The sequence below is a fragment of the Periplaneta americana genome, chromosome 11 (genome assembly GCF_040183065.1).
Source record: "Periplaneta americana isolate PAMFEO1 chromosome 11, P.americana_PAMFEO1_priV1, whole genome shotgun sequence".
In the NCBI taxonomy this organism is placed as follows: domain Eukaryota; kingdom Metazoa; phylum Arthropoda; class Insecta; order Blattodea; family Blattidae; genus Periplaneta; species Periplaneta americana.
In genome coordinates, this window is record NC_091127.1 from 1,839,135 (window position 1) to 1,853,096 (window position 13,962).

At 33.3% G+C, this 13,962-nt stretch overlaps 1 protein-coding gene across 2 annotated transcripts in view; it reads left to right on the forward strand.

Moving 5' to 3' along the window:
- Window positions 1-13,626, forward strand: part of SerT (Serotonin transporter) — a 369,951-nt gene extending 356,325 nt beyond the window's left edge. Inside the window, exons 13-14 of one of the 2 annotated variants that reach the window (XR_011334757.1) lie at window positions 2,765-3,031; window positions 12,766-13,626. Coding sequence is in view for 1 of the 2 variants with exons in the window: in XM_069838824.1 (XP_069694925.1) it covers window positions 2,765-2,860 (96 nt within the window). In the remaining variant the exon portion in view is untranslated. Of the gene's footprint in view, window positions 1-2,764; window positions 5,894-12,765 lie in introns of those variants that run through there. The other variant, XM_069838824.1, reaches the window with a different exon arrangement.
- Window positions 13,627-13,962: the final 336 nt, after the last annotated feature.

Here is a 13,962-nt window from a genome sequence, read left to right on the forward strand (position 1 = left end):
CACGAGGGCACGAGGGCACGAGGGCACGAGGGCACGAGGGCACGAGGGCACGAGGGCACGAGGGCACGAGGGCACGAGGGCACGAGGGCACGAGGGCACGAGGGCACGAGGGCACGAGGGCACGAGGGCACGAGGGCACGAGGGCACGAGGGCACGAGGGCACGAGGGCACGAGGGCACGAGGGCACGAGGGCACGAGGGCACGAGGGCACGAGGGCACGAGGGCACGAGGGCACGAGGGAGGATATTTTCATAACTCTAACCTACAATCCGCAATGACCTTAAATAGCTATTGCTTCACTCCCACATGTTAAACTGACTGATCGTTCTGACATTGTTACTTGCGTTTTCGCATTGGAACCCAAGAACTGAATATGTATAGGTTAAATAAAAAGTATTTAGCATGAAGAAAACCATTCAGAGGGGTAGGCCTATGTTTCATTATTATGGAAGCAAATAACTTCCAAAATGTCTGCTATTCTTCATGGAAATAAATTTGAAAAAATTTAATTTGAACTTCTAATGAACTTAGTTAGCAGCATTTGCTGAACAAGCCGCTAGTTGTATATATTTTGTTAGTGTGATCGTAATGGAATCTTATGACCAATGTGGTGTGCTTTTTGTTGTCTTGTATTGTGCTTTTTTTGTTTTTAGTGATTCTGTTTTGTCTTTTTTATTATATTTATTGTGTTGGGGTTGTATCAATTCTCTTGTGTTGTGTTACAATCTTGTTGGTTCATTGATATGTTAATTAATCTGTGGATCATGGCTCAGAATGCTGTTTGTTTGTGTTACTTTTTTTGTTAGATGTGTTACTGTGGTTGTGGCTTTCCTATAAATCTATCTTTGTTATTTTGATATCTAAGAAATTTGTTGATTTGTTGTTCAGAGTTTCTAGTGTGTCGTGTAGTTCATTTTATGTATCGGTGTAGGTTTTCAATTTGTCTTCTGTTTCCTTTTTATAGCATATTAGAATGCCGCTAGGTATGTGTACTAATGTATAATCCTGTCTGTGTAGGTGAAGTATTTCTACTTTTAAATCATGCCCCTTCCTGATGAGTGATGACTCTGAAGGCCTATTCAGAATGAAAATTAAAGATAACCGTAACATAAACACAGAAGTTTGCGCCCAGGCTACCAAATGGGATCATTCACAATGATTCACATAAACACTGACATTAACATTACCGTAAGACGTTAACATGAAAGTTTGCAAACTCCAAACTTTCATGCTTATGCTTACGTGATTTGCAAACAGAACACAATCGTGGAGCGCTGAAGTATACGACAGAATATGAGGAAATGGCGTCGTTGTTATGTTTCCATGGTTACCAAGTATGTTTGCTGTTATGTTTATGTTCCCATCGTGAATGATGGTATGACTTCTTGATTTGGAACAGATGCATTATAGGACCCACCCTAAACACAGAAATATGCAAAGCCACAAAAAAAGGTCAACGGAAGTTGCGTTTCGATCAATTAAATGATCGATATATATTGTTTTCATTATGTTGCAAACCAGTCAATATTGTTGTAAATTAGTTTGATCATAATCATGGCGGCAATTTCGAATGCTATAGTTAAATATAAAAAGGAAGTGGATCGAATTCTCCCTCTTGATTTAAAATGTCGGCCTCGAAATGGAAATTATGGAATTATAAATAAGTTGTAAACATTTTAGTAGCTTTATCCATGAATAAAGACATGTAGACTATGTTTATGGTTTTTTTTAAATGCAAATTTGGTTTACTTAGGAGTGAAATGTTTTGCGAAACATGTAATCCTGGGATGAGACTGAAGAAATTTAAAGTTAAACAAGATGAACTCCTGTGGAGATGACATTGGACATTACAAGGTATCAAATGATAGACACAGGAACGCCGTATCGTAGCACTTTGTGAAATCACTCGGATAACGGAGAAGAAGAAACGGAACATCTCGAGTGAAGTCCATGGTAAAATGATAATTTTACACCAATTTTATTTTTAATTCTTTGGTCCAGGGAAAATACTAGTAAAAATGTGTTTTTGTGAAAGATTAGTATTTTCCCTGGACCAAAAATGCAGTATAAATGGTGTAGAATTAGTATTTTATAATGTATTATAAAGATGACTAATATGAACTTAATTTTACTGTTGTATTAATACCAATATTTTATTGTTTGAAAGTTTAATGTTACTGTGTTTAAAGTTTAGCTTTGGTTTGTTTGTTTAACTTTATTTTGAATAAAATTTAATATACTGTGTAACAAAGGTGACTGATATGAGCTTAATATCATTATTGTTGGTTTTATTAAATTATACATGTTTATAGTACTATATGTATTTAGTATTGTTAAGATGGCATACTTGATATAATAATCGAAACTATATAATATATAATCGATACTATGGAATACTCGGGGTGGGTCCTATAATGCATCTGAGGAGCATCGTTTCAAAACGTGTTATGTGCAACTTACAATTTTTTTTACACGAACGACGAAAAACTGGATTACTCGTAAACCGGAGAAGTTTTCAAAACACTACACAAAACCATTTTTAAGTACGGTTTCACAGTTTACAAATATGATGACTTGGAACCATCAGACTTCACAGCATGAAAGATAAATGAATAGAAAGTAACAAATTTAATTTCGTCCACTGGGGGTCTTAATACGTTTTGAAACGATGCTCCTCATCTGTTCCCTTGATTTTACCGTAACGTTTACATTCTTATTATGTTTAATTTTCATTGTGAAAGAGCCTTAACGGTTTTAATTTCAGCGTGTGACGAAGATAATCAAGCCTGAAGAGCTGTCGGAGGAGAGTCGTCTGAACGTGCGAGTAAATTCGTCGTACGGCACCGGAACCCACGTCTGACTTGCCCCTTGCAGCGACGACCCTGCGCTGACGCTGGACGCATTGTGCAGATGGGGGGGCACGGAGTGGCTGGTCTGACAACACCAACACGAGACTCGCTTCTGTAATATCCAGGCTCTGCTCCACGCCTTTCGTCGGTTTGAGTGGAACGAAGGAAATAAGTTCTTGCACGTGAGTCATACTGTAGGGACATCGACAAGGAAGAAACGTAATCCGCTGTCTTGGCAGGCGCAACGTCACAGATAAAAAGAGATGAGGATGCAACCCCCTAATGCTACAGATTTAAATAACTCATTCCGCTATAGTATAAAAATGTCATCACAATTCCTGTAATTTAGTTCTCCAAGTTATAATAATATGAAAACCAGTATTGAATTTGAAAATTAGAGTCGAAAGTTATCATAAAAATAAGCTGTTTTATTTATTTACATGTATATTTTATTATGATCAGAAAGATTATGCACTGAAACTTCTTTTGCTCTGCGTTACTGTAGCGGTAACTTAACTTCGGTTTCAGGTGGGCTTTGGAAGGGCTGTAATATGGCAAAATGGCGACCCTGGCAACAAAGTTTTCTGCGCCCTGATCAGTTCCGACGCCCTTCAGTATTCGAAGAACATGAACCCTCCGAAGGATTTTTTATGTTGTGACAGTTTAACATTTTTTCTCTTTTCGTTCAAAGTTCTGTTCCCGGAACAGAAGTCCAGACCTCTCCTTTTAATCCACTTCGGACCTAAACTGCCACTTATGTATATACCTTACTACAAAAGTATCCAGCGGAATATGCGTTATATACTACGAATAATTGAAAGCAATTTTTAATGACGTATGATTGAAATCTCTGCACACACTTTCCGTTGTTTGTCTCACCCACTGCAACAATAAGGGTACTTCATACAAAAAGTAAGATTTTATGTATAAAAATATAACACTCACCGTCACATTGAAAATATTATCTTCGAGTTCGCTGAGCCTTAAAATGGCGTGGGGGGGGGGTATATTGTTGTAAGATTATAAATAATATAATTGTAAAACAGTTGCGGTACTGAAATTCACAGAGATTCTGCGGTCTCATACATTTTAACGTCCTCTTTTATTTCTTGAAAAGTTGGCATTCACTATATTCTAATGTTGTTAAAATAATTTTGGCTTGATAAGTGACGGAGGTTGGAGTTTTGTATATTTCTTCAAAATAACACAAAGCTAAACATTAATGAGTAAAATAGTTATCGATGAGCATAGAAGTCCTGTAAGCAGCGCTTTTTTTCAGCCGGAACGGTCCGGTAAACTTTTTGCCATTACAAATTCCAACGAGATATATTTTATAAGCGAAATTGAAAATTAAAATTACCGCCACTTCCGAGTCCAAGAGTTTACATTTTCCCATTATTATCGTTGGTGCAAAAGTAACTCATGCAATCTAGTGCTGCCATCTTCCGTTATTGATCCTGAAACTATAGCTCGAAATCGCAAAATTTCCGTTATGCTTAAAATCGATTAGCTCCGTTTGGAACTTAAGGTATGTAGGCCTAATATTTTTAAACCTACGTTTTTGTTGTATAATGTGATCGAGTGATAGAGTTCCGGTAAACTTTTTTCCAGTAAAACAAGCACTGACTGTAAGGAATTATATTTGTCGGGTAGGCCTACTTAAATATTTTGTGTTAGTTCCCTCACATTTTACATTTTCAGGTGCATTTATGAAACTCGATTAATTATTCTTAACGAAAATGCCTTCTTTCCTAAAACATTTCCTCTTTAGAATTTTGTCTGTTCTTTTCACAGCAACACGTATTGCTGTATCATATTTAGACACTTCGTTCTTCCATTGTATTCTAGATTCATATTTTCATTTTCATTATTTTATTTACCCTTCTCTCGGTAAGCATTTCAGAATGGTCGTAGGTTACTCCTACATTGTTATACTTATCTATAAAATTTTAATGATTTATTTTGCAGTTTGTACATAGTTATTTAATCCATTATAATAATTATTTTTATCATAATCTTTATCCAGTACTTTGCCGTTGGTTTGAAATACATTCTCATATGAATAAATTCTATTTTCCTATTTTCGTATTCAGTGGTGAAACACTATTCCTTAAATATAGAGAAATATTTTTATACCAAAGTAAGTCATTTAATATTTTAGTTGCATTCTTTTCGTGTCATTCTCTGTGTATTTGTTTGTTACATCAGCGACTGTTCCAAGTTCTAATCTTTCCTGGCGAAAGGTACGGGTCTTGAAATTCTACCGTGCACCAAATAATATTATAATCCTCAACAATAAACTTGGCAACGCATACTCCGATTTATAATACTGTTGCTTTCTTATCTACATTTTAAAGGAGATTCGTAAATGTTAACTTGTTCTGTATTTAACGTCATTCACACAAAACTGACAGACGGTTTGTATTGGAAAATACATTAAGACGCCTTTTGGTAATATCGAGACAAGAAGCAGAAGAAACAGGGACTCCGGCACATTGCCAGCTACGAATTTAATTTCCACGTTTTCTCGTCGTGCTGGCATGCAGAAAGTACATAATAATATCTTTAACTCTGAAATTGATATTATCTGTTTGAGACTTGCTTCTGGCTTGTTTACATCTTTTGCAGTTTATCAATCCTACAAATAAAATTAATGTCTTAGTCGATAATTATTTATTTCTGAATATGAATATGAAAGCACATTCTTCTCATAGAATGTCAGAAGAATTTATGTTATGACATTAATATTATGTACACACGAAAACTAAGCAATTACGTACACTACACAGCTACCTTGTTTAAGATTAGTTTATACAGAGGCTGGGTACGGAAAACAGTCTCACTTTGACGTGGTGCATAGTCATCCAAGATAAATTTCTGTTGAACTGTCATTATTGTACTGTTATTCAATGACTATTAAATTAAGGAAAGTCTTCAGATGTAGGCCTGTATTACTTACAATATGCCCACGTATGTTTCTGTATAGAACAATAGGAGCAATACTGCAAACGATGACGGCAATGCCATAAGTCTTACATATACATACAGGTGCACTTTCAGAGATATTATATATACACATACATACACAGATACATACATACATACATACATACATATATACATACATACATACATACACTTACATAAGTACTTATTTGCTTCCTTGTTTACTTAAATTGTTGCTTACTTACTTGCTTACTTAATTACTTTCTTGCTTACTTCGATAATTACTTGTTGCTTATTTAATTTCTTACTTATTTAATTACTCACTTGGTTACTTAATTATTCACTTATTTAATTACTTAATTACTTGCTTGCTTACTTATTTAATTACTTACTTGCTTACTTAATTACTTACTTATTTAATTACTTACTTGCTTACTTAATTATTTACTTATTTAATTCCTTACTTGCTTACTTAATTACTTACTTATTTAATTACTTACTTGCTTACTTAATTACTTAGTTACTTGCTTACTTATTTAATTACTTAGTTGCTTATTTAACTACTCGCTTACTTACTTGCTTAATTAATTACTTATTTAATTACTTACTTGCTTAATTAATTACTTATTTAATTACTTACTTGCTTACTTAATTACTTATTTGATTACTTACTTGCTTACTTAATTATTCACTTATTTAATTACTTAGTTGCTTAGTTAATTACTTACTTGCTTACTTAATTACATACTTATTTAATTATTTAGTTACTTGCTTACTTAATTACTTATTGAATTACTTAGTTATTTAATTACTTATTTACTTGCTTACTTAATAACATACTTATTTCATTATTTAGTTACTTGCTCACTTAATTACTTACTTATTTAATTATTTACTTGCTTATTTGATTACTTATTTATTTAATTACTTAGTTACTTCCTTGCTTATTCAATTACTTATTAATTTAATTATTTACCTATTTGATATAACTTTTACACATTTCAAATTGCATAAATATGTACAAGTTTTAATAAAGAGCTTTATCGCTAGTGTGAGCATTCCAGCACTCCAGAATAACAGAACGCTATGTCATCGTATACTGCACAGTCCTCTGGTTGAGGTTCTGCTGATATGTATATCTGTTATCAGGCAGTACATCTCACTTGACGATGTGTGTCAGAGGAAGAACAATTGTTTGTATACATCTGAAGTCTGACAAGTGTAACATACAGCTAATCGGCGATGTATGCAATGGAGGGAGAAAAGAACTTGTCACCCTACCCCATTATCTCCTGGCTTAGCTACCTCATAAGAGATGCCTTGTTGGTATCATTTGTGAGGTTCAGACCTGTCTTTCGACAACTGCCAATGTAGTACTTTCCAATAATGGTTATACTTATAAGTAAGAATTAATAAACCTGTTTAAGCAATGAGTGCCATTTACTTCACCGTTTGTGTAATAAATTGGGATTTCTTCGCAGTTGTTTTTTCTCTTCATTGACATCGTTGCTTAATTCGTGACGAACTCCAGCGGGCACAGTTTCTTTAAATTTCATGCAGTCACTCTTCCAAAATATCTACGAGTATATTTACTTCAACGAATGTGCAGCAAACTGAGACAGTCTTCTTCTTCTGTGGCATCAAAAGATCTTTATTGCACAATTCAACTGACAGTATTGTTATTTATAGAGAAAGCTGCTTCACTAATTGTTTGTGTACGTTACCACTTATCATTGCTAAACTCCAATATAAGAACAGGGTAAAAGACTTACTCAAAAGCATTTATGTTTACAAACAGAATTCGAGAAAAGCCAACTGTCGGATGTCCATTACGACAGTCAACTTTTCATGGAGTGGACATTGAGTAATCTACATGTGAAAGTTTCTAGTGTTGAAATACGAAACGTCTAGACAATATTTTTAAACTGATTAGACGGTGTCTGTTCCACATGCAATATTAAATCTCCCTTATTGCAATGAAATACAAGTATATTAATTTAATATGTTACAAGTCCAATCAGCACATGCCTTTAGATTTGTGAAAGACGTGGATAATTGGAAAGGAAGTTTATTAGAAGCTATTATAAATCAAACTTTTATTTGTTGTTTCTTTAAACTTTGACGATAGAAACTATAAGCATAAATTGTTTGTATAGGTGGTGCATACGTCTATAGAATTTATTGCGTGTGCCTATGTGTCTGGAAAAAGTTAAAAAAAATGAGGGAAAGCTACTTGCTACACTTTTTAAAAGTTTAAATTTTCAGTAATAACAAGAACAGACTTGAAGACGTGGACAATCTATCAATTAACAATTATGAAATTAGAAATCTACAATCAGTAATTTCAATCGATGTACAACTATTTATATGGATAACAATCTGACTTAGAATTTGGTATAAATTAAATTTAAAAGTCTGCATAGTAATATAACATATCCTACATTCTACCTCTAAAAAATATGTATATGAATATAGAACGATAATTCTTCTTACCAATGAAAATAGATCCTAAGTGACAGATAACGAGCAAGTGTTACAAAATGTATGTTGCGTTTGCCACTTAAAAGCACCAATTTCTGTAAACGTTCTGCACTTTAGAATTTTCTTCAGTATTTCTATTCAATCATCAGTGTAGCTGCCAATGAAAGCCTCGTGACGAATCGGTACTACTCGACTTCATATTAACCATTGAAAATCCTGAATAGCGTATAAGTGGCTCAATTTGTAGTATAAAAGGCACGGATATATTTTAAAAAATCCATACCTGTAATTCCCTTTTCTAAGTTTGTGTGTCTAAAAATTAGCTTGGAATTCATTTGTTAAATTATTTAGATGACAGACGTAAGTATTCATATATTTGAAGAAATAAATTATATCCCATGAATTCTAAAATATAATATTAAAAATAAAGTTAGTCATAGTTAAATCTACGAGTATGAAACTTTGTAATAGTTAAACATACAGTCAAAGATACAACCTTAAACGTAGAATTTACTTTCACAATATAGATTTTAAACAATGAAATTTATTGCATAGATAGCTGTTGATAGTAAACTGGCCAGGAGAATGAATCTTGGAATATGAGAAGTGTAGGAACTCTAAATAGGCTACCAAATGAAAGAGTGAAGAGAAATATAGGGAAAACGACTGGAAATGTAAATCGTAAGACAGCTTGGATGTGTCAACGAAAAGGCAACTCAATTTATTTCAAAACTTGAAGTAAAGTATAAAAAGAAGGATCTTCCGATTTTTTGAAAGGTATTACACTTATAAGTGTATAGTGACACTTCAGTACTAAGAAAACCCTTCCTACATTTTAAACTCAATGTCAGTTGCCACAAGAATGTGCGGTACAATTGTGGCCAGGAAAGTGATGCTGTACTTCATATCTGCAGTAATTTACATGTATGGTTAGACTTTTCTTCCATTATTTTCAGTTTTCATCTTCAGCTTCAGTTTTTTTAGAAATAGTGAGAAAGTACTCGGCCGTCGATTGCAGGTTCTTTATAAAGGGTAAAAACATACTACAATTTTAACAACAAAATTTTACGTTTAAATTTCATCAGAGTGGGTGAAGGCAGATACATTAAAAAATTGGAAGATACCAACATAATCATTTATCGACCATATATAAGTATAATTCATTTTTACGCATTTCATATTTTTGTTTCCAATAATTATTACAACAATGAAACATATTCGTCAAAATAAAAATAACTAGTGGCTTGTGTAGCAAAAGCTGCAAACTACGTTCATTAGACGTTCAAATAAACATTTTTCAGATTTATTTTCAATGAAGAATATCACACATTCTGAAAGTTATTTGCTTCCATAATAATGAAACATACTCCCTCTCAATGGTTTTTTATGCCAAATACTTTTTCTTGAACCTATACACCTTCAGTGTTTCAGTTTGAAAGCGAAAATGCAAGTAACAATGTCAGGACGATCAGTGGGTTTTTCATGTGGGAGTAAAGCAATAGCTATTTCAGGTCATTGTGGATTGTCGGTGAAAGTTAAAAAAAATATCAGGTTTGCTATGCTTTCGAACAATAGACATAGCATCTTGGTATAGCTGCTGCATGTTTCGTAAACTACCTCGAAATGTAGAGAGTAAAGTCATTTTATCCTGCTAAGAGATCTTTGGGAGACTACAAAATCTTGTAGGCCTCTAATTTTATCAATAAGTAATACCTTTTGATCTTTCCTTGGGAACTGTAACTTTTGCGCTCTCTCGAGTCAATACTGAAGAGAATCACGCATATAAATATCTACACCACAACGCCATTAAATATATGAAAAAGGCCCAACCCCACTTGATTAATAACTATAAAAGTATTTGATTTTTAATAACAATATTATTATCTTACGTAAGTTTTATAGTTTTCAGTAACATATACTACATGTACTATATAGCCGCCACTCAGTAAATTAAAGAAATCAAGATCTAATTTAAGATATTCTCCACATATACTTATATAACCCCAAAACGTTTCACTTTCATATCATCAATATAGCATTAATATGTATAATTAGAGAAAAACAGTCGCATCATGGTATTAACTATAATAATATTTCATTTCTAATGGTAATAATGTCATCAAACAACATCAAGTTTTGTAATTTTTAATATCCATTACACAGCTGTTCTCAGAAAATTACACACCACAGAATCAGAACTGTAAATTATTTAGCAAGTCTTGAAGCTTTTAATAACCAATTTAATTTGCGCACTAAATATGTCAGCATTCTTGCAGATCATGGCCTTCGTGTAATATTGTTTATTGTAGTGTGTGTTTTGTTTTATTCCGAAATGAAATTACTGACGACAGATGAATTTTAGAAAATAGAAAATTATGTTGAAAAATTGACATTTCACTGAAAACTACTATTTTTCTGAAAACTTTGGGTTCCAAGCTTCAAAATGAGGGGTCATTTATTATAATCCGTTCGGCCGTTTTCCCGTAATTTCCATTACCAGTTCAAATTATATTTATAGATAGATTGATTACCCACATATCACGTACAAAATTGCTTTCAAATTCTCTGGTTGTGTACTAAGTAAATCAATGACCTGCGCCTGCCTGTACTTATTTTAAAGAAAGGAAGTTAATATTGTGAACATGGGGACGATGGAGTTACTAAAGAATTCTCAAAACTGTAATTAATTATGGATGCAAGTAAGCTCGTAGTGTGCCATATTGTTGAGATTAATAGTAGAAGACGAAGGAAGCATTGTACCTGCAGACTTATTGAGGTTGGATATTACATTGCATTCGTAGTTTCTTATGTATAACAACGTATTCAAAGTAGACTGAAATATTAGACAAAATTAGTCCCTTGTAACCAGTAACGCCGGCTTCTTCCGAAATAGAAAAAAGCCACAAGTTGAAAGTATAATTTCTTGCTTCAAATATTTCGAGGAATTTAATTTTATAAGCTTGTAATGATTACTGACAGACTTGTGACTTATCATCAAGATTATAATATACCTATTAGTATATGAAAAGCTCTTTAGACATTGTTTTGATCCGGCATAATACAATTAAAGTCAGAAAACTCCTGAACATAACACGTTTACGTTTCAAAATATTTATAGCGAAATATTGTTTTTTTTTTTTAAGCTGTCTCCCGTTAGGAACAAAAATATATATTTATACATCCATACAAAGTTTAAGTATGAATTTAAACATGTTTTCCGTTAATTTTAAATTAATTTAAATAATGAATTAGGCCTATATAACTGGAAGTGACATAAACTATATGTTTTGATTTCAAAAACTGTAGAAGCTATAAATGTAATGAAGACAAAGTAGCCTTTTTTTTTACAAAATGTAATTTTAAAGAAATACATAACCTAATGTAACTATTAACTTGTTCCTTTGCAGTCTAAGAATTGCATATTTATTTACGGAAGATAAATATTCCTGATTTTATAGCAATGTCTTTTATGTTCAATTGTTAATTTGTTCAAAATTACCGCAATCAACCTTGACAGTTTAAGATCTATAACACATCTCAGTAACAACATATTTTTGTGCTGGAATATCTGCAATATGAGATGTGTCGGGGAAAATAGTACGTTGTCTAATATTTCAAGTCAATCTTATTTGTTACTGTGTCCATCACAATGAACTGTAGTTTGTAGTCACGTGTTGTTCTCGTCGTGGCAGTTAGTGCTAACTAGTCATTGTAGCCTAAACACATTTGTGCAAGAAACGTGTGCGTTGTCTTATCTTTCAGTAATTTTAAGACTTATACAAACAAATTCAAATATATCATTCAAACTGTTTGCTGTATAGTCGAAATAGAACATTTAAGAATGGCCTCATTGTTGATGTGTGACTGATCTGTGGAGAATAATGACATTTAATTTGATATTGGGAACTGCTCATATTTGGTGAATTCATACTCTCTCTAATCAAAAGGTGTGTTTCTATGTAGTAAGTAATATTACACGGCGTGATAAGAGTTAAGTGTCAAAGAAATCTTAAGTTTAATTCTAGCCTTGTTCCTCGTCATATAGAAATGCATTGTGTATGTGTACTATTTGCAGCTAGGTGACTTTACATACATACATAATGACAAGTCTTACATCTAGTATAATTGCGGATGAAACGGGAACTTAATGTAGTGTGTTGAACTTGCTGTAGTACTTCTTCGACAATTGAAAATTGAGTGATTGTGTGTGAATATGTGTTTTGTATATATTACAGTAATAGCCTCAAAGAAAGTTACGATATGCGGTTTATAGGTTAGTGTTTGGCCATTTCTACTTAACAAGTGAGCGTCTATATTGCAATGTGTTACTCGACGTGTCTAATATAAAATATTTAAGAAGTTATTTTTAGAACTGGAGCGTCGACCTATTTCAGGACTTGAACATACAGTATATATATAGACTGTTAGTAATATATTATACATTATATTTACAGAAAATGTACTTTTTATAATGGTTTGTACTTGGCAGTGACAATGATGTCCCCTCTTCCTCCTTCCTGCATGCATCACAGACACAAGTCGCGAACAGCCATCGTGATGACGTCAAACTGAAGCACAAGAGTCCATCTTCCCATGTGGACGTTCTGATGTGGTGTTACAAGTAATCACTGCCTGACATTAGTAACTTGCAGTCGCTTGTGTTTGGACCTTAGTCCTGATGATAACAATATGTGTGTAGCTTATACTGTGTTCACTTGGATGTAGAGAAGTAGTGGACGCCATACTTGCAGCATCACCGATTGTATGAAGACAATCAAACGTTCATCTAGCCACTCTTCACACTGTATTCAGAGGAAGGGCGCAAGTTCGTTCCTGAACCTCTGTTAATGTAGTATGTAGTATTATTCATAAAGAAACACTTTGTAATTTCTCAAACCCACTGGCTTTACGTGCACTGATTTCGAGTGTAACAAGATGTCTTAACTTCATGAGGGTACGAACACACTGAATTTCTATTGGTTCATATGCAGTGGAATATCTTTCACTAATAGAACTCAATCTTTCAAAAACTTTTGTTTTGCAAACTGATGCAAATGAGATCAGTGTTGCCAAGTCAGCGGTTTCGTAGCTAAATCTGGTGTTTTTAGGACTATGGTCAGCTACAGAATTTTACCGTCAGCGGTTAGCTGTTTATTTGGCGTTTTTTTAATGATTCCGGGGGAGGGAGACGATATTTTTAAGTTTTTTTTTTTCTGTAAAGATGTTATAATTGTTTTCATATGTACTTGCGAGACAACAATATTAGTTAATCATAAACTAGAGATTAATATGGTATTATCACAATTTTTCATTGTGCGAGTATAAAATGTCAACATTTTATGCTAACTCGATTTGGTACATTTAGTAGATAATGAACGGAATTATTATTTTCATTTATGATAACTTATGTTATGATTGATTGATTGATTCATTCATTCATAGTGTTCTGCCCATGAGCAGGTCTTTCACTGCAAATTCAGCATTCTCCAGTCTTTCCTATTTTCTGTCTTCCTCTTTGTTTCCTCATATGATCCATATATCTTAATGTCGTCTTATATTATATATTAGTCAATTTATCATTCCACATTGTAGTTTATGTAACACAGACACGTCTCCAGCTCAGTGTGAAGTCAGATTTCGAACGGACTGGTGTGATTGTGAATGTGATTATTTCCGAAGTGTCCAG